Source organism: Myxine glutinosa, chromosome 13 (genome assembly GCF_964187855.1).
Source record: "Myxine glutinosa chromosome 13, kmMyxGlut1.1, whole genome shotgun sequence".
In the NCBI taxonomy this organism is placed as follows: domain Eukaryota; kingdom Metazoa; phylum Chordata; class Myxini; order Myxiniformes; family Myxinidae; genus Myxine; species Myxine glutinosa.
The window spans coordinates 103,565,359-103,586,811 of NC_136273.1; the positions used below are offsets into that span (position 1 = coordinate 103,565,359).

The following is a 21,453-nucleotide window of genomic DNA, read 5'->3' on the forward strand; positions in this document are numbered from 1 at the left end:
GCGCGGATCAGCACCATGACCATGGCTCGGCCCCGCCCGACGGGGAGGCTTCTTGGCTACATGTAGGCGTGACCCGCGCAGGCGGTGGCTGGAGGGCAGCCGTCGTCAGCACTCGCTGCTGATTCGGGTCCAGGGACTTTCCCCAAGGCTCGAGGAGTATGAGAGACGAAGCTCTCCGTGCGTGGCCTTGATAGCGAGCCTTCGGTATGCCACGCTTGCTAGAACCCGCCCGATCACCTTATATACACGTTCTTTTCCGGCACTTTAACATTCGTGGTGACCTCATTCAAATAAATGTATTATTAAACGATGCTGAATAATAATGATTTATTACGAAAATAACATAAATCATATGGAAATATATATCCATTAATTGTTTTGAAATTGACGTTGTAGAGTTTACGTGTTATTGCAGAAGATTCAAGAAAATATAAACAACATAATTATCCTACAATCATGTTTATAAAGAATAGTTTTATTCCATTACATGATTATATTCCACTTTTAAACGTTGAAAACTTAGAAATGTTGACATTCTCCCCGTATTTTTGCGTTAAGCATTAACATATCGTGACGTCACATTTATCTTTTAGCAAACGCATTATTTAGGGTTATATTTATTCAGCCCCATATAATGAATGCTTTGTTATGCGATATTTCTTGAAAGAGCACATTTTGGTGAAATGAAAAGAATTTGATATCAAAATGCGGAAGTTGATACGACGCTGGGCGGTGTAGTTTATAATCGGTGTAGCAGGCCAGAAGGCAGAAGCTAGGCGGTGTAATTATTTATCTTCTGGTTTTCCATTTTCCAGTAATTCCTGTCTCTTGTGATTGGCAGTGGCAGACAACTGTTCGTACTCTTCTTCACTCGTATGATGACTAGTATGACTAAACTTCACCGATGAGATGTAAATGCCATTTTGGTAAATTTATTTTCACCTGATTGTCCAAGTCTTTCATGCCACCTTTCGATCACAGAAAGAACACAAAGACACTTTCCTGCGATCGTGTGTTCTTCTTTCTTATGCAGCACATGGCTGAGTTGCGTCCTTGGCTGAGGGGGAAAGTGTAATGCTGAGGGGAACTGTGCCACGCGGTGCCTTCGTGAAGAGTAGGCGAGTTATCACCGGCACTCAGGGTGTCGGCGATAACTCGGCTACTCTTCGCGAAGGACACGGTGGGATATTTGATGTCCATGAACTATAAATGTCGGCAGACCGTACGCCCACTTTAACATCCATCCGAGTGATGTCACAGGAGTCACACAAGTCACATTGATGTCACACAAGTCACATTGATGTCACACAAGTCACATTGATGTCACACAAGTCACATTAATGTCACACGAGTTACATTGATGTCACACGAGTCACATTGATGTCACACGAGTCACATTGATGTCACAGGATCACATGCGTCACATTGATGTCACAGGATCACATGCGTCACATTGATGTCACAGGAGTCACATTGATGTCACACGAGTCACATTGATGTCACAGGATCACATGCGTCACATTGATGTCACAGGAGTCACATTGATGTCACAGGAGTCACATTGATGTCACACGCGTCACATTGATGTCACTCGAGTCACATTGATGTCACACGCATCACAGGCGTCACATTGATGTCACACGAGTCACATTGATGTCACAGGATCACATGCGTCACATTGATGTCACACGCATCACAGGCGTCACATTGATGTCACTCGAGTCACATTGATATCACACGCATCACAGGCGTCACATTGATGCCACCGAGTCACATTGATGTCACACGAGTCACATTGATGTCATGAGTCACATTGATGTCATGAGTCACATTGACGTCATACGAGTCACATTGATGTCACACGCATCACACGCGTCACATTGATGCCACCGAGTCACATTGATGTCACACGAGTCACATTGATGTCATATGAGTCACATTGACGTCATACGAGTCACATTGATGTCACACGAGTCACAGGCGTCACATTGACGTCTCACCCTGTTTCAGTGTTTGTGATGACCACCAGGATGGCGGTTTCTAGCTGTGTGCAGATTCCAACCCAGGCTTGACAGCTCAGACGTGATGGTGTCAGTGTGGGCACCTCTTCTGTTGTGATTTATAAAATCGATCGAACACATTTTAATATATGCACCTGTACCTGTACCTGTACCTGCCATTCTTGTTATTGTTTACATTGAACGCGGTTTTTCATTGGTTGATGCTTTACATTACTTTGCAATCGATCAGGGCGATTCATTGGTTGGTTGGAGCTTATTTATAACATGGTGTCGGTGTTTGGTTAAAAATAGTGTTCGTGTAAAAGGATTTCCATAAACAGTAAAGTTGTACATAAAGTACGTACAGGAAAGTAATGAGTAATTACACCGGAGTACTGTATTTATATAAGAGGAGGAAGAAGAAGTGAAATGGCCGAGCAGCTGGGCTTGTGCAGGGATGTGGAGATTGACCATGACGCGGAATACAAGTACATTGTGGTTCAAGTACGAACGAGGGACAAGGCGCACACCAAGACTGTCGTCAGGGGCTACAAGTGGGCGCCATTTCACGGTGTGAAGGACAGCGAGCTCACGGCTCCATTGGTGGGGTGTAAATGTGGGGAAATGAAGTACTGTACTTTACGGGTAAAAGTAGGAAATGATGTACTGTACTTTACTAGTAAACGTGGGGAAAATGATGCACGTTACTAGTAAATGTGGGGAATGATCCAAAGGAGTGTACTTTACCAGTAAATGTGAGGAAATAATGTACTGTACTTTACGGGTAAAAGTAGGAAATGATGTACTGTACTTTACTCGTAAATGTGGGCAATGAAATACTGTACTTACTAATAAATGTGGGGTAATGAAGTGCTGTTCTTTACTGGTAAATGTGGGGAAATGAACGACTGTACTTAATTTCCCCACATTCACCAGTGAAGTACTCTACTTTACTAGTAAATGTGGGGAATGAAATGCTGTTCTTTACTGGTAAATGTGGGGAAATGAACGACTGTACTTCACTGGTGAATGTGGGGAAATGAAGTACTGTTCTTCACTGGTAAATTTTGGAAAATGAAGTACTGTACTTTACTAGGAAACATGGGCAATGAGAGACTGTAGTTTACTAGCAAATGCGGGCAATGAGGGACTGTACTTTACCAGTAAACATGGGGGAAATGAAGTACTGTAGTTTACTTGTAAATGTGGGGAGCTGAAGTACTGTACTTTACTAGTAAATGTGGGGAAATAATGGACTACTTTACTAGTAAATGTGGGGAATAAAGTACTGTACATTACTAGTAAATGTGGGGAAATGAAGTGCTGTACTTTACAAGTAAATGTGGGGAAATAATGGACTATACTAGTAAATGTGGGGAAATAATGGACTACTTTACTAGTAAATGTGGGGAATAAAGTACTGTACATTACTAGTAAATGTGGGGAAATGAAGTACTTTACTTCACTAATGCCTCAACTCTGTGTTTGCCTCTAAATCTTGTGTCCCAAACCCATCCCTCTCTGTACCCACCGTACCCAGTCGTACCCAGCTGCTCCTGGACTCTGTCCTTTCCTCCTGACAAGGTGGAAAAGTTTCTGTCAACCCTCGACTCGGATTCTGCAACTGGACCTGACGGCATCAGCCCACGGGTCCTAAAATCATGTTCTTCCGCTCTTTCACTCCCTCTCTTTGTTCTCTTCACCCTCTCTTTTGCTCAAGGTCATCTTCCATCTGCTTTGAAATCAGCCAACATCACCGCTTTGCACAAAAAAGGTGCAAAAACAGATCCCAGCAACTACAGACCAATCAGCCTTCTCCCAATTATCAGCAAAGTCATGGAATACATCATTGCTTCAGATACGAAATCTTTCCTCTTCTCCAATGGCTTGATCTCTGATCATCAATTTGGTTTCAGACCTGGACACTCTACTTTGGACATGCTGCTTCTGCTTTCTCAACAATGGATGGAGGTCCTCAATTCCAAACAGGAAATTAGAGCAGTCTCCCTCGACATATCACGTGCCTTCGATACGGTCTGGCACCCCGCTCTGCTCACCAAACACTCCTCCTTTGGTATCCATGGAAATCTCCACGCATGGCTGGTGGACTTCCTCTCTAGTCGTAGTCAACGTGTGGCCCTGAATGGGTTTCTCTCATCTCCTCTTCCTGTTCAGGCTGGAGTTCCCCAAGGCAGTGTTCTGGGCCCTGTGCTTTTTCTGGTCTTCATCAATGATCTCTCTGACTCTCTTGAAAATCCTCTCTATCTCTTTGCTGATGACTCTACTCTGTCGCTCCATTCTTCATCCCTCAGATCGGCAGTCTGCAGCCTCCTCACTCTCTGCAAACCTGGACAAAATCACAGACTGGGCAAACAAGTGGAACATGTCTTTCAATCCTGACAAATCTCACACTCTTACGATGTCTCTCCAAAAAGACCGACTGGACAACCCTCCCATCCACTTTCTGAATAATCCTCTCCAAGAAGTTCTGTCACTCAAGCTTTTGGGTCTCACTATCTGCCATGATCTTTCCTGGGAAAACCACATTTCAAATCTGGCCTCCAAAGCCGGTCGCCGACTGGGCATCCTCCGTCGTGCGAAGTCCTTCCTTGGCACACCTGAGCTCCTCACCACATACAAGGCTTTCATCCGCAGCTCAATGGAATACTGCTCTCCCCTCTGGGCTGGTGCTCCTGCCTCACACCTAGCTCGTCTTCACGCTGTTGAAACCAAAGCGTTCAGAATCATTGGAATCTCCCGCGATGAAGCTAACTCCAAGGGCCTCTCACTCACTCACCGCAGGCAGGTTGGTGGTCTTTCCGTCTTCTACCGACTCCTCTCTGGCCTTGCCCCCCCCCCCCCCCAGCTCTCTCTTGGCTCTGTCCCGCAAATATTCCTACAGGTCGCACAAGATCTGCCTGCAACCCTCTCATGGTTAAACTGCCAAAATCAAGACTCTCTGCTCACCTTCACTCCTTCATTCCTCTTTTCTCCTGCCTCTGGAACAAACTCCCTCACTCTCTTCAATCCCACTCCACCCTCCAGGTCTTTAAAACAGCTGTTCACCACCATCTCTTATCTTCCCCCCATCCAAAACCTTGATCTTTTCTACCCCTGCTAATTTTTTTTTTGTATACAAGATCGAGGCTCGTGAAAGAGCGAACATTAATCACACAGAAAGACAAACAGACACACAAAACAAATAAAATCGGGAGCGGTAGACAAGATGGGGAGAGAGGGGGAAGGACACAAACACAACATTTGAGAGCAGGGACCGAGAGACATGGAGACATCGAGAGAACTGTGGGAGGGAGAGGGCTTTGGGGGGGAGGCATGGGAAAGGGGGGGGGGGGGGTGGGAGAGGTATAAAACATATGGACACTGCCAAGACTTCCAGGAAAGAAGTTGGAATTTCAAACAAGGTGGATCAGGGGTGAATTAGTGGGGGTAGAAAAGATCAAGGTTTTGGATGGGGGAAGATAAGAGATGGTGGTGAACAGCTGTTTTGAAGACCTGGAGGGAGGAGTGTGATTGAAGTGAGTGTGGGAGCTTGTTCCAGAGGCAGGAGAAAAGAGGAATGAAAGAGTGAAGGTGAGCAGAGAGCCGAGATTTCGGCAGTTTAACCATCAGAGGGTGGCTGGCAGATCTTGTGCGACCTGTAGGAATATTTGGGGGGCAGAGCACAGAGAGAGCTGGGGGAGCAAGGCCGGAGAGGAGTCGGTAGAAGACAGAAAGACCACCTACCTGCCTGCGGTGAGTGAGTGAAAGGCCCTCAGAGATAGCTTCATCGCGGGAGATTCCAATGATTCTGAAAGCTTTGGATTCAACAGCGTGAAGCCGAGCCAGGTGTGAGGCAGGAGCACCAGCCCATAGGGGAGAACAGTATTCCTTTGACCTGCGGATGAAAGCCTTGTATGTGGTGAGGAGCTCAGGTGTGCCTAGGAAGGACTTCGCACGACGGAGGATGCCCAGTCGGCGACTGGCTTTGGAGGCCAGCTTGGAAATGTGGTTTTCCCAAGAAAGATCATGGCAGATGGTGAGACCCAAAAGCTTGAGCGACAGAACTTCTTGGAGAGGATTGTTGAGAAAGTAGATGGGAGGGTTGTCCAGTCGATCTTTTCGGAGAGACATAGTAAGAGTGTGAGATTTCACCCCAATTCCACTTTTTTGAAATATCAACTTCTGTCCTGGAAGTCCTTGGTGTCCTTGTGTTTTATACTTCTCCCTCCCCCACCCCCTTCCCACGCCTCCTCCCCCCAAGCCCTCTCCCTTCCACACATCTCCCTGTTCTCAAATGTTGTGTTTGTGTGCTTCCCCTTCTCTCCCCATCTTGTCTTCCGCTCCCTCCTTTTATATATTTTGTTTGTCTGGTTGATTTGTTTGTGAAGTAAATGTTAGCTCTTTCACGAGCCTCGATTCAGTATACAAAAAAAAAAAAAAGGGAAAAAAAACGAGTAAATGTGGGAATTAAGTGCTGTACTTTGGACAATGAATGGAGAAGGTCATAAATGCCAAACAGGGAATCGGAGCTGTCTCCCTTGACATATTTCATGCCTTCGATACGGTCCGGCACCCTGCTCTGCTCACCAAACTCTCCTCTAATGGTATCCATGGAAATCTCCACGCATGGCTCGTGGAGTTCCTCTCCTGTCTAAGTAAACATGCGGCCCTGAATGGAATTCTCTCATCTCCCCTTCCTGTCCAGGCTGGAGTTCCTCAAGGCAGTGTTCTGGGCCCTGTGATTTTTCTGGTCTTCATTAATGATCTCTCTGGCTCTCTGGAAAATCCTCTATCTTTTTGCTGATGACTCCACCCTCTGCTGCTCCATACTTCAACCCTCAGATCGGGAGGCAGCAGCCTCTTCACTCTCTGCAGACCTGGACAATATCGCAAACTGGTCAAACAAGTCAACATGTCTTTCAATCCTGACAAATCTCACTATGTCTCTCCAAAAGACCATCTGGACAAGGACAACCCTCCCATCTACTTTCTCAACAATCCTCTCCAAGAAGTTCTGTCATTCAAGCTTTTGGGTCTCACTATCTGTCATGATCTTTCCTGGGGAAAAACACATTTCCAATCTGGCCTCCAAAGCCAGTCGCCGACTGGGCATCCTCCGTCATGCGAAGTCCTTTCTTGGCACTTCTGAGTTCCAAGTCACATACTTTCATCCGCAGATTTATGGAATTCTGCTCTCTCCTCTGGGCTGGTGCTCCTGCCTCACACCTAGCTCGGCTTTTAGAATCATTGGTATCTCCCACCATGAAGCCGATTCTGAAGGCCTTTCACTCACTCACGGCAGGTAGGTTGGCAGTGTTTATGTCTTCTGCCGACTCCTCTCCGGCCTTGCACACCCAGCTCTCTCTGTGCTCTGTCCTCCACATATTCCTTCAGGTCGCACAAGATCTGCCAGCAACCCTCTTCTGGTGAAACTGCCAAAATCAAGACTCTCTGCTCACCTTCACTCTTTCATTCCTCTTTTTCCCACATCTGGAACAAACTCCCCCACTCCCTTCAATCCCACTCATCCCTCCAGGTCATTAAAACAGCTGTTCACCACCATCTCTTATCTTCCCCCATCCAAAACCTTGATCTTTTCTACCCCTATTAATCTATCCCAAACCCACCTTCAAATTCCATGTTTTCTTTGCTGAAGTCCCCTGTATTGTTTATTTGTTTTATACCTTGTACCCCACCCCAGACCTCTCCCTTCCACAGCTGTCCTGATTTCACTGTTCCCTACTGTTGTTGTGCTTCCCTCTCTCTCCCCCTCTTGTCTCTTGCTCCCTTTATAATACGTTCTTTGTGTTAGCTCATATTAGCATCGACTAAGTATACAAAAATAAATAAATAGCCATCATCCATAACTTTGTGTGTATAATCCTTTGTGTTATGTTTAGTTTTGTGCACTTTCCCCGATGTTTACTGGTAAACTGCAGTCCCTCATTGCCCACATTTACTAGTAAAGTACAGTACTTCTGTGGGGAAATGAAGTTCTGTACATTTACTAGTAAAGTATAAAAGTAACTATGTATTAATTAGAAGCAACGTTTACTTAATAATTATAAATTTTCCATTAGGTATGTATTAATTATAAGCAACTTTTACTGAATAATTATAAATTTTCCATTAGGCCAGATAAAAAAAAGAGTTGGTGATCGTCCCCGCCCGACCCTACGAAACACACCCGACCCGAAACTTTTTTTATTTTGAAAAAAATCATTAAAAAACGATCTTTTCACAGTCAAATTTGGGCCGTTCTGCACCGCATGCGCAGTGCGTGCTGCGCAGTGCATGCTGCGCAGAGCGTCGCAAGTGCCTCGGGCAACTTCACCCATTTTACGTTGGCCATTCATGGCGGCTATTGTGTGAGATTTTTCCCGCTGAAATCTATTGATTCGTGCTGCTATGGACACCATTCTCTACAGCTGTGGAAGTGTGTTCACGGAGATCAACAACAATGGTGATGACGATCCTGACCAGGATACCAGACTCGCTGATCTTTATGTTCGTGCCAATCTGAACTGTGCTTCCCCTATAGAACTAGCGTACTACCCTGCTGGCTATGAAATGCTCTGCATCCACTGTGGTACTGAGGAGAATTTGGTTGAAAAGGCAGGGCAATACCCTCAATGTAACATTTGTACTGCAAAGCCAGTACCAAAGCGTGGCAGAAATCTTGTTCAACATGCTCGATAGTTTCAAGGTGCCAAGGGCATGGTGTTTATCTGTTTTTCCGATCTCATGGTGGATATACATGTACAGGTGTCTTGCCCTTTCACTACCAAGCTCAGCTAGGACATTCAACATCATCCAAAATCACACAAACACTGTGTTTCATAGAGATTTGGGCAATGTCTGTAAATCTGTGAGATGAATGAAGAAATTAAATCATTTTGAGGAGAAAGGAGTCTATTTCATATTTTTCCATGTCAACAAAACTCAATGGAAAATAGAAAAAAAAAACAAAAAAAAAAAAAACCTCCCTCCCGACCCGAAGTTTTGAGAAAAAAGGACGATCACCAACTCTTTTCTTTTATCTGGCCTTAAGTATGTATTAATTATAAGCAACTTTTACTGAATAATTATAAATTTCCCATTAAGTATGTATTAATTAGAAGCAACTTTTACTGAATAATTATAAATTTCCCATGAGTATGTATTCATTAGAAGCAACTTTTATATAATAATTATAAATATCCCATCAATATGTATTAATTAGAAACAACCTTTACATAATAATTATAAAGTTCCCATAAGTATGGATTAATTAGAAGCAACCTTTACATAATAATTATAAATTTCCCATAAGTATGGATTAATTAGAAGCAACCTTTACTTAATAATTATAAATTTCCCATAAGTATACGTATTAATTAGAAGCAACTTTTATATACAATTATAAATTTTCCATAAGTATGTATTAATTAGAAGCAACTTTTATATAATAATTATAAAGTTCCCATAAGTATGGATTAATTAGAAACAACCTTTACATAATAATTATAAATTTCCCATAAGTATGGATTAATTAGAAGCAACTTTTATATACAATTATAAATTTTCCATAAGTATGTATTAATTAGAAGCAACCCTTACTTAATAATTATAAAGTTCACATAAGTATGGATTAATCAGAAGCAACCTTTACTTAATAATTATAAATTTCCCATAAGTATGTGTTAATTAGAATCAACCTTTACTTAATAATTATAAATTTCCCATTAAGTATGTATTAATTAGAAGCAACCTTTACTTAATAATTATAAAGTTCCCATAAGTATGTATTAATTAGAAACAACCCTTACTTAATAATTATAAAGTTCCCATAAGTATGGATTAATCAGAAGCAACCTTTACTTAATAATTATAAATTTCCCATAAGTATGTGTTAATTAGAATCAACCTTTACTTAATAATTATAAATTTCCCATTAAGTATGTATTAATTAGAAGCAACCTTTACTTAATAATTATAAATTTCCCATAAGTATGTATTAATTAGAAGCAACCCTTACTTAATAATTATAAAGTTCACATAAGTATGGATTAATTAGAAACAACCCTTACTTAATAATTATAAAGTTCCCATAAGTATGTATTAATTAGAAGCAACCCTTACTTAATAATTATAAAGTTCACATAAGTATGGATTAATTAGAAACAACCCTTACTTAATAATTATAAAGTTCCCATAAGTATGGATTAATTAGAAGCAACCCTTACTTAATAATTATAAAGTTCACATAAGTATGGATTAATTAGAAACAACCCTTACTTAATAATTATAAAGTTCCCATAAGTATGGATTAATTAGAAACAACCCTTACTTAATAATTATAAAGTTCCCATCAGTATGTATTAATTAGAAGCAACACTTACTTAATAATTATAAAGTTCACATAAGTATGGATTAATTAGAAGCAACCCTTACTTAATAATTATAAAGTTCACATAAGTATGGATTAATTAGAAGCAACCCTTACTTAATAATTATAAAGTTCACATAAGTATGGATTAATTAGAAACAACCCTTACTTAATAATTATAAAGTTCACATAAGTATGGATTAATTAGAAACAACCCTTACTTAATAATTATAAAGTTCCCATAAGTATGGATTAATTAGAAGCAACCTTTACTTAATAATTATAAATTTCCCATAACTATGTATTAATTAGAAGCAACCCTTACTTAATAATTATAAAGTTCCCATAAGTATGGATTAATTAGAAGCAACCCTTACTTAATAATTATAAAGTTCCCATAAGTATGGATTAATTAGAAGCAACCTTTACTTAATAATTATAAATTTCCCATAAGTATACGTATTAATTAGAAGCAACTTTTATATACAATTATAAATTTTCCATAAGTATGTATTAATTAGAAGCAACTTTTATATAATAATTATAAAGTTCCCATAAGTTTGGATTAATTAGAAACAACCTTTACATAATAATTATAAATTTCCCATAAGTATGAATTAATTAGAAGCAACTTTTATATACAATTATAAATTTTCCATAAGTATGTATTAATTAGAAGCAACCCTTACTTAATAATTATAAAGTTCACATAAGTATGGATTAATTAGAAACAACCCTTACTTAATAATTATAAAGTTCCCATAAGTATGGATTAATTAGAAGCAACCCTTACTTAATAATTATAAAGTTCCCATAAGTATGTATTAATTAGAAGCAACCCTTACTTAATAATTATAAAGTTCACATAAGTATGGATTAATTAGAAGCAACCCTTACTTAATAATTATAAAGTTCCCATAAGTATGTATTAATTAGAAGCAACCCTTACTTAATAATTATAAAGTTCACATAAGTATGGATTAATTAGAAGCAACCCTTACTTAATAATTATAAAGTTCACATAAGTATGGATTAATTAGAAACAACCCTTACTTAATAATTATAAAGTTCACATAAGTATGGATTAATTAGAAGCAACCTTTACTTAATAATTATAAAGTTCACATAAGTATGGATTAATTAGAAGCAACCTTTACTTAATAATTATAAAGTTCACATAAGTATGGATTAATTAGAAACAACCCTTACTTAATAATTATAAAGTTCACATAAGTATGGATTAATTAGAAGCAACCCTTACTTAATAATTATAAAGTTCCCATAAGTATGTATTAATTAGAAGCAACCCTTACTTAATAATTATAAAGTTCACATAAGTATGGATTAATTAGAAGCAACCCTTACTTAATAATTATAAAGTTCACATAAGTATGGATTAATTAGAAACAACCCTTACTTAATAATTATAAAGTTCACATAAGTATGGATAAATTAGAAGCAACCTTTACTTAATAATTATAAAGTTCACATAAGTATGGATTAATTAGAAGCAACCTTTACTTAATAATTATAAAGTTCCCATAAGTATGGATTAATTAGAAGCAACCCTTATTTAATAATTATAAAGTTCACATAAGTATGGATTAATTAGAAGCAACCCTTACTTAATAATTATAAAGTTCCCATAAGTATGTATTAATTAGAAGCAACCCTTACTTAATAATTATAAAGTTCACATAAGTATGGATTAATTAGAAGCAACCCTTACTTAATAATTATAAAGTTCACATAAGTATGGATTAATTAGAAACAACCCTTACTTAATAATTATAAAGTTCACATAAGTATGGATTAATTAGAAGCAACCTTTACTTAATAATTATAAAGTTCACATAAGTATGGATTAATTAGAAGCAACCTTTACTTAACAATTATAAAGTTCCCATAAGTATGGATTAATTAGAAGCAACCTTTACTTAATAATTATAAAGTTCCCATAAGTATGGATTAATTAGAATCAACCTTTACTTAATAATTATAAATTTCCCATAAATATGTATAAATTAGAAGCAACCCTTACTTAATAATTATAAAGTTCCCATAAGTATGGATTAATTAGAAGCAACCTTTACTTAATAATTATAAAGTTCACATAAGTATGTATTAATTAGAAGCAACCTTTACTTAATAATTATAAATTTCCCATAAGTATGTATTAATTAGAAGCAACCTTTACTTAATAATTATAAATTTCCCATAAGTATGTATTAATTAGAAGCAACCCTTACTTAATAATTATAAAGTTCACATAAGTATGTATTCATTAGAAGCAACCTTTACTTAATAATTATAAATTTCCCATAAGTATTTTTTTTTTTTTTTTTTTTTGTATACAAGATCGAGGCTCGTGAAAGAGCGAACATTAAATACACAGAAAGACAAACCGACACATAAAACATATAACATAGGGAGCGGTAGACAAGATGGGGAGAGAGGGGGAAGGACACAAACACAACATTTGAGAGCAGGGACCGAGAGACATGGAGACATCGAGAGATCTGAGCGAGGGCGAGGGCTTTGGGGGGGGGGGGGGCGTGGGAAGGGGGCGGTGGGAGAGGTATAAAACATATGGACACTGCCAGGACTTCCAGGAAAGAAGTTGGAATTTCAAACAAGGAGGATCTGGGGTGAATTAGCGGGGGTAGAAAAGATCAAGGTTTTGGATGGGGGAAGATAAGAGATGGTGGTGAACAGCTGTTTTAAAGACCTGGAGGGAGGAGTGGGATTGAAGGGAGTGAGGGAGTTTGTTCCAGAGGCGGGAGAAAAGAGGAATGAAAGAGTGAAGGTGAGCAGAGAGCCGAGATTTCGGCAGTTTAACCATCAGAGGGTTGCTGGCAGATCTTGTGCGACCTGTAGGAATATTTGGGGGACAGAGCACAGAGAGAGCTGGGGGTGCAAGGCCGGAGAGGAGTCGGTAGAAGACAGAAAGACCACCTACCTGCCTGTGGTGAGTGAGTGAAAGGCCCTCAGAGATAGCTTCATCGCGGGAGATTCCAATAATTCTGAAAGCTTTGGTTTCAACAGCGTGAAGCCGAGCTAGGTGTGAGGCAGGAGCACCGGCCCATAGGGGAGAACAGTATTCCATTGAGCTGCGGATGAAAGCCTTGTATGTGGTGAGGAGGTCAGGTGTGCCGAGGAAGGACTTCGCACGACGGAGGATGCCCAGTCGGCGACTGGCTTTGGAGGCCAGCTTGGAAATGTGGTTTTCCCAAGAAAGATCATGGCAGATAGTGAGACCCAAAATCTTGAGTGACAGAACTTCTTGGAGAGGATTGTTGAGAAAGTAGATGGGAGGGTTGTCCAGTCGATCTTTTCGGAGAGACATAGTAAGAGTGTGAGATTTGTCAGGATTGAAAGACATGTTCCACTTGTTTGACCAGTCTGTGATTTTGTCCAGGTCGTCAGAGAGTGAGGAGGCAGCAGACTGCCGATCTGAGGGAAGAGGAATGGAGCGGCAGAGAGTGGAGTCATCAGCAAAGAGATAGAGAGGATTTTCGAGAGAGTCAGAGAGATCATTGATGAAGACCAGAAAAAGCACGGGGCCCAGAACACTGCCTTGGGGAACTCCAGCCTGAACAGGAAGAGGAGATGAGAGAAACCCATTCAGGGCCACACGTTGACGACGACTAGAGAGGAAGTCCGCCAGCCATGCGTGGAGATTTCCATGGATACCAAAGGAGGAGAGTTTGGTGAGCAGAGCGGGGTGCCAGACCGTGTCGAAGGCACGTGATATGTCGAGGGAGACAGCTCTAATTTCCTGTTTGGCATTGAGGACCTCCATCCATTGTTGAGACAGCAGAAGCAGCATGTCCAGAGTAGAGTGACCTGGTCTGAAACCAAATTGATGATCAGAGATCAAGCCATTGGAGAAGAGGAAAGATTTCATATCCGAAGCAATGATGGATTCCATGTATTTGCTGATAATTGGGAGAAGGCTGATTGGTCTGTAGTTGCTAGGATCTGTTTTTGCACCTTTTTTGTGCAAAGCGGTGATGTTGGCTGATTTCCAAGCAGATGGCAGTTGACCTTGAGCAAAAGAGAGGGTGAAGAGAACAGAGAGAGGGTGAGATAGAGCAGCAGAGCAGGATTTTAGGACCCGTGGGCTGATGCCGTCGGGTCCAGTTGCAGAATCAGAGTCGAGGGTTGACAGAAACTTTTCCACCTTGTCAGGAGGAAAGGACACGGAGTCCAGGAGCAGCAGGGTACGACTGGGTATGGTGGGTACAGAGAGGGATGGGTTTGGGACACAAGATTTAGAGGCAAACACAGAGTTGAGGCATTCAGCTTTTTCACGTGCGGAGTCAGCTGTGTAGCCGTTTGAGGTAAGGGAGGGGCTGGAGGGGGAACAAACACCAGAAACGGATTTGACCAGACGCCACCAGGATTTGGAAGAGGGAGACAGATAAGAGAGTTCGGTCTTGAGAACGGAGAGATATTGTTTCCTGGCTCTCCTGAGGGTGGACACACACTTGTTTTGGGCTTTGTGAAAGGAAATGAGATTTCCTTCCGTTGGATTTGCTTTCCAGGAGACAAAGGCAAGTTGTTTCTGGGCAACAGCCTCACCACAAGATTCCGTGTACCATGGACGGGAGGAAGGGTATGACAACTGAAGACGAGATGGGATAAATCTGTGCATGAGAGAGAGCAATTTACTTTGGAAGAATTCCCAGGATGAGTTGATGTCAGAGGTGGTAGAGATGGGAGACCAGTCCAGATGATTGATGGCTGCTTGAAGACCGTGCCAGTTGGCCTGAGTGAAATGCCAGACTCGTCGACGCTGAGCAGGCTCCCTGAGGATGGTCAGAGAGATGTCCACTTTAACAAGGACATGATCAGATGATCCGATCGGAGCAGAAGAAGAGCAGCAGACATTTTCAGGGAAGTTAGTCATAACCAAGTCCAGAAGAGAAGATGTTCCGTTGACTGAGATCCGGGTCGGGAAATTGACAGATTGTGTCAGTCCCAGTGAGTCGCAGAAGTCCTTTGCTGAGGAGCCATGGCTGGTGAGAGAGGTACCCACACCCAGCCAACTGGCATGATGACAGTTGAAATCACCACATATGAGGAAGAGAGAGTTGGGATGAGTAGATAGAAGTTGGTCCATATCATCAGACAGCGAGATGTAGATGGAGTCATCACTGTTTGGTGGACGGTACAACACACATATGAACAAGAGGTGGGAGCGAAGGGGAAGCCGTAGCCAGAGGTATTCCTGGGGGTGAGGTGGAGAGAGTGCAGTGTAGGGCGAGTGAGGAAGAGAGTTTTTGATAAAGATAGCAACCCCGCCTCCAGGACGAGGCTCAGGTCTATCATACCGGAGGAGGGAGTAGCCCGGGAGAGATACTATGGAATCAGAGACATCATAAAGGAGGAAAGTTTCTGTTAAGCAGATCACCTCTGGTTTGACAGAAGCAACCTGTATGGAGAGATCAGTTAAGTTTGAACGAAGGCCCCGGATGTTTGAGGTCCAAACCGTTAATGAAGAGGAAGGGGGAGCATCAGATACAGAACAGGGGGGAGGAGGGGTAGGGTAAGATGTGGAAGAGGTGGAAGAGGTAGGGAGAGCTGTTGAAGGTGTGTCAGAGATTTCAGAATAGCTCGGAGAAAGGGAAGGATGGGGCGGACAAAAGGTTTGATGGTGATTGGGTGAGCCACAATGAGGTGTTATTTGAGGAGGGGGAAGAGCGAGGCAGAAGGTTGGGGGAGATGGAGGTGAGAGTTTGAAGGGGGAAGAAGCGGGGAGGACGCTTTGAGGAGGGGGAGTGAGAGGGGGGAAATTGAGAAGCAATGAGGGTGGGGAGATTTGAAGGGGAGGGGTGAGGGGGGAGTTTGGGAGGGAAGGGACCAGGGGAGGGATTTGAAAGGGATGGGATATGGGGGAGATTTGGAGGGGAGGGGTGAGGCAGGAGTCTAGGAGGGGAGGGGCGAGGGGGCGTCTTGGCGGGGAGGGGTGAGGGGGTAGTTTAGGAGGGAGGGGGCAAGGGGGGAGATTTGAAAGGGATGGGTGATGGGGAAGATTTGGAGGGGAGGGGTGATGGGGAAGATTTGGAGGGGAGGGGTTATGGGGAAGATTTGGAGGGGAGGGGTGATGGGGAAGATTTGGAGGGGAGGGGTTATGGGGAAGATTTGGAGGGGAGGGGTGAGATTGGATTTTTGAAAGTGTACGATTTATGGGAAACGAACATTTATTGCAAAATGAGTTTCTTGTGACCTTCGAGTTAAAAATACGTTTAAGGACGCTGGATGGAGGATGGAGTGCAGGAGAGTTTAGGGAATGTAGAAAAAAGGCACTATAGGAGATGGATATTTTTTTTGGGATGAATTGATTTGGTGAGCAAGTCGAAAGCAGCCTTTTAAAGAAGAAGAAGAAAAAGGTGTTATAAAATATGACGGAATACATAACTTGAGGGGAAAGTGTAAACATTGAAGGTTAATGAGTGAAAACTATCTGGGGAAATGGGGGAGAAACACGTGGTCGAAGAACGAACGAACGAATAAGAATGAATAAACGAATGAGAACAGAGAAGGAAAAAAATTTTTATTATTATTATTTTTTTTTTGAGTTGAGATTTACACAAGGAAGTAGGCTATGGGTGAAAAGACTGGGAATACAGAGAACGAAAGTTATTGGATCACAAACGACGGACCGCTGAGAAAAACAAAGCCTCAAGGTTGTACAGTGCACACTGTACAAGGCCTCAAGACACGACACGAATTAACACGATTTTCAATACAGGTATGAAAGATTTGCACCGAAAAATCTTCGTCGGGACACAATATACGTACAACACCATAAATAAATACAGTTTTAACGAAAATACAAATGGGAACAATCACTTAACTTCGATTTCAAATCGTTCGCGACGCGGCAAAGGCCTTGCTCGCGACACGGCAAACAGACGATCAATTTATGAAAGATAAACACCGAGAAACAACCAAAGTTGCATACAATAACTTCACACACCGAAAGATAAATACAGTTTCGACAAAATACAATTGTGAACAGACTTAACTTCGAAAAACGTGGAGACCGTGTGGAGCTTCGAAAATCCCTGCCGCCGTCTCCAAGATCTCGCAAGATCTCCGATCTCCATCGAGATATGGATTAATTAGAAACAACCCTTACTTAATAATTATAAATTTCCCATAAGTATGTATAAATTAGAATCAACCTTTACTTAATAATTATAAATTTCCCATTAAGTATGTATTAATTAGAAGCAACCTTTACTGAATAATTATAAATTTCCCATTAAGTATGTATAAATTAGAAGCAACCTTTACTTAATAATTATAAATTTCCCATAAGTATGTATAAATTAGAAGCAACCTTTACTTAATAATTATAAATTTGCCATAAGTATGTATTAATTAGAAGCAACCTTCACTTAATAATTATAAATTTGCCATAAGTATGTATAAATTAGAAGCAACCTTTACTTTATAATTATAAATTTGCCATAAGTATACGTATTAATTAGAAGCAACTTTTATATAATAATTATAAATTTCCCATAAGTATGTATTAATTAGAAGCAACCTTCACTTAATAATTATAAATTTGCCATAAGTATGTATAAATTAGAAGCAACCTTCACTTAATAATTATAAATTTGCCATAAGTATACGTATTAATTATAAGCAACTTTTATTTAATAATTATAAATATCCCATCAATATGTATTAATTAGAAGCAACTTTTATATTATAATTATAAATATCTCATCAATATGTATTAATTAGAAGCAACCTTTACTCAATCTCATTCTAATCGAGCAAACATATATGGTTATGTTTGTTTCTTTGTGACCAAAATGTCTTCTTCTTCAAATAAAATTAACACACAAAACAGTCCATGAACTCTTAATTATGTACTGTTGGAATATACATTTTGACCCTTTAGAGCACTGAGACCCCTCAGACCTTTTTGACCCTTTAAGTCCCCCAAGACTCTTAAGACCACCAAGAACCCTAAAGACCCAAAATACCCTTAAAGACGGCAAAGCTGGAAAATACCCCGAAGCCCCTTAAAGACCCCAAAGACCCAGAGGACCCGAAATACCCTTAAAGACCCAGAGGAACCAGAAGACCTTAAAGACCCTGAAGACCCAAAATACCCTTAAGTTGAGAGTTCATAGAACAATTTACCTGGACACAAGGTGTGGATCATCCAAAAGACGATTCATTTACAATTTTACATCCTTTGAGTAGAGAGTTCATAGAACACTTTACCTGGACACCTGCATGTCGATCGTCCAAAAGATGATTCATTCACACTTATTACATTATTTAAGAAGAGTTCATGGAACACTTTACCTGTCCTCCTCCCCTCCTGTGTCGTCTTGAGAAAAAAAAAAAATGACATAGGTGGGGTCTGTGAACTGCAAATATGATTGGTCAAGACGATGTAAAATGCCATAATAATTTGTCCAAGTACTGCGAAACGGAAGGTTTTTGAAAAAGTGCCAACAAGGTGATTTGTGTGGTCCATAGTGTTCAAACGCATAGCTAAATTGAAATAAAATAAATATTTTAAAGGAGGTAGAAAAATATTTCAGAGGTTTACCGCCATTAAAGTTTCGTGTTTTAATTATTTCAATAAAACAACACTACTTTAAACATGCGTTGTTAAGTGAAAACCCTTTTACAGGTGTTTGCAGAGATGCTCTTCTGTTATCTATCAGATAAAATTATGGAGAAGTTATCATCTGAGGTGAAAGAACTGGCGCTAGAATGTGAGTGCATGGGTGGAGGAAAGATAAAGCACTGCAGCATGGAGCAAACCATTCAGGTGTATGGGAAATCAATGGTATGTGCTACACCACAACCTACTCATGTGTAATAATAAAAGTGTGTGTGTGTATGTATATATATGTATATATATGTATGTATATGTGTATATATATATATATATATATATATATATATATATATATATATATATATATATATATATACAGTCATGTGAAACAGTAAGCACACCCCATGTAAAGTTTTGACTTTTTCAACATACAGCTATTTGATCTTCATTTCAACAATATTGAAAGATAAAGGTGATATAATATAACAAATATCATGAAACATTTACATTTTGTAGTCCATTGTGTAATTTAAATAAACATAAATGCAAATTTCGCATGTGGAAAAAGTAAGTACACCCTTGGCTCTAATAGGTGGTATTGCCCCCTTTGGCAGAAACAACCTCAAGTAGACGTTTCTTATAACTATCAGTCTCTGACATCGACTGGGAGAAATTTTTGCCCCCTCCTCCATGCAGAATTCTTTCAGCTGTGCGATGTTTGAGGGGTTTCTTGCATGCACAGCTCGTTTCAAATCCCCCCACAACATCTCGATGGGATTTAGATCTGGGCTTTGACTTGGCCATTCCAGAACCCTCCATTTCTTTCTTTTCAGCCATTCCTTGGTGGATTTACTGGTATGTTTAGGGTCATTGTCATGTTGCAAGGTCCACCTTTGGTGGAGCTTCAACCTTCCAACAGATGGCCTCACATTATCCTCAAGCACCCTCTGGTACAATGAAGAATTCATAGTGGATTCTATGATGGTGAGCTGCCCAGGTCCTGATGCAGCAAAGCTGCCCCAAACCATAATATTTCCACCACCATGCTTTACAGTTGGTATCAGGTTCTTGTGGTCAAATGCTGTCTTTGGTTTTCGCCAAACACATCTTCTGGTACTGTGGCCAAATAGCTCTACCTTTGACTCATCTGTCCAGAGCACTTTGTTCCAGAAGTGCTGGTCTTTGCCTCTGTGTTCATTGGCAAACTTTAGTCTTGCCCTGATGTTCTTTCTGGATAGCAAAGGTTTCCTCCTGGCACACCTCCCATGTAGATCAAATTTGTGCAGCCTCTTTCTAATGGTAGACTCGTGCACTTTGACATCAACAGTGGCAAGAGCTACCTGTCGGTCCCGTGATGACATTCTGGGGGTACTTAGAGACTTCTTTCAGCATCTTGTGGTCTGCTCTCGGGCTGAACTTGCTGGGGCGGCCTGGCCTGAACAAGTTGACAGTTGTTTGGAATCTTCTCCACTTGTAGATGATCTTCCGGACAGTCGAATGATTGATTTCAAATTGTTTAGAGATCTTTTTAAATCCCTTCCCAGACTCGTGGGCATCTGTAACCTTCTTTCTGAAGGCCTCAGAGCGGTTTTGATCTAGGCATGGTGACGCCGCACACTTCAACAACAAAGAGCAAACCAAACTAAATGTCTGAGGTTTAAATAAGACAGGTTCCTCCAAGATCCTCTAACGATGTTCTAATCATTTGCACCTGAGCTGGTGCACTTGATTCTAATTTTAGGTATTTGAAGTAGTGATAAATGTAGGGGTGTACTTACTTTTTCTACGTGTGAAATTTGCATTTATGTTTATTTAAATTATACAATGGACTACAAAATGTAAATGTTTCATGATATTTGTTGTATTATATCACCTTTATCTATCAATATTGTTGAAATGAAGATCAAATAGCTGTATGTTGAAATATGTTGAAAAAGTCAAAACTTTACATGGGGTGTACTTACTTTTTCACGTGACTGTACATGTGGAAATTTGGTGTCGACGTGGTGGTTTTTGTGTTTTAGGGTTATGGAAAAGCAGATCACACGACTACAGTGGCCAAGCTGAAGGAGGCCTACCCTGATTACAACATCACCATCCCAGGTGATGACTGACACAGCTGGACTGGAAAACTCAGGGAATTCGTTTTGTCTTCTTACTACTTTCACCTTATTTGAAGTGTTAAGGCAAATTGTTAAGTTTTATTTAACAATCAATTATGTGTTTACTTATATCGTTACTGTCAATATATTATTGGAAAGATCCAGTTCAATCAGCATGGAAAAAATAAGTTGTGCTTCAAAGCAGTGTTCAAATGATCCCTCGATCTTTACAATAATAAAAGTGAAACATGACAGAGTTTGTGTGAGCACTTTGTTTTTCTTGCCTTGTTGTTTACAGCAATTACTGACAATCCTTGGTTGGTGTTTCGACTCTTGTTCTCAAAGTAACTTGTGTTGCTCCATTGCAGATGAGTCAAACGT

General features: G+C 40.5%; 1 protein-coding gene across 3 annotated transcripts; it reads left to right on the plus strand.

Moving 5' to 3' along the window:
* The first annotated feature begins 69 nt into the window (after window positions 1–69).
* On the plus strand, window positions 70–21,329 carry LOC137439149 (14 kDa phosphohistidine phosphatase-like). 3 transcript variants are annotated; one of them, XM_078767835.1, is made up of 4 exons: window positions 70–204; window positions 2,408–2,603; window positions 19,040–19,198; window positions 20,995–21,329. In XM_078767835.1, exons 2-4 carry the CDS (start codon window positions 2,430–2,432, stop codon window positions 21,082–21,084), a joined length of 423 nt encoding a protein of 140 aa, XP_078623961.1. In that variant the 5' UTR covers window positions 70–204; window positions 2,408–2,429; the 3' UTR covers window positions 21,085–21,329. The 3 variants fall into 3 exon arrangements, with proteins under 3 accessions (XP_078623961.1, XP_078623964.1, XP_078623962.1); XM_078767838.1 differs by having other exon boundaries at window positions 80–204; window positions 2,408–2,571; window positions 19,074–19,198; XM_078767836.1 differs by lacking the exon at window positions 70–204 and adding an exon at window positions 588–926.
* Window positions 21,330–21,453: the final 124 nt, after the last annotated feature.

Coding starts and splice junctions, on each gene's coding strand:
- LOC137439149 (XM_078767835.1), top strand. CDS start 2,430: ATGGCCGAGCAGCTGGGCTTGTGCAGGGATGTGGAGATTGACCATGAC. Junction 2,604..19,039: donor GCGAGCTCACGGCTCCATTG/GTGGGGTGTAAA, acceptor ACCCTTTTACAG/GTGTTTGCAGAGATGCTCTT. Junction 19,199..20,994: donor AGGTGTATGGGAAATCAATG/GTATGTGCTACA, acceptor TTTGTGTTTTAG/GGTTATGGAAAAGCAGATCA.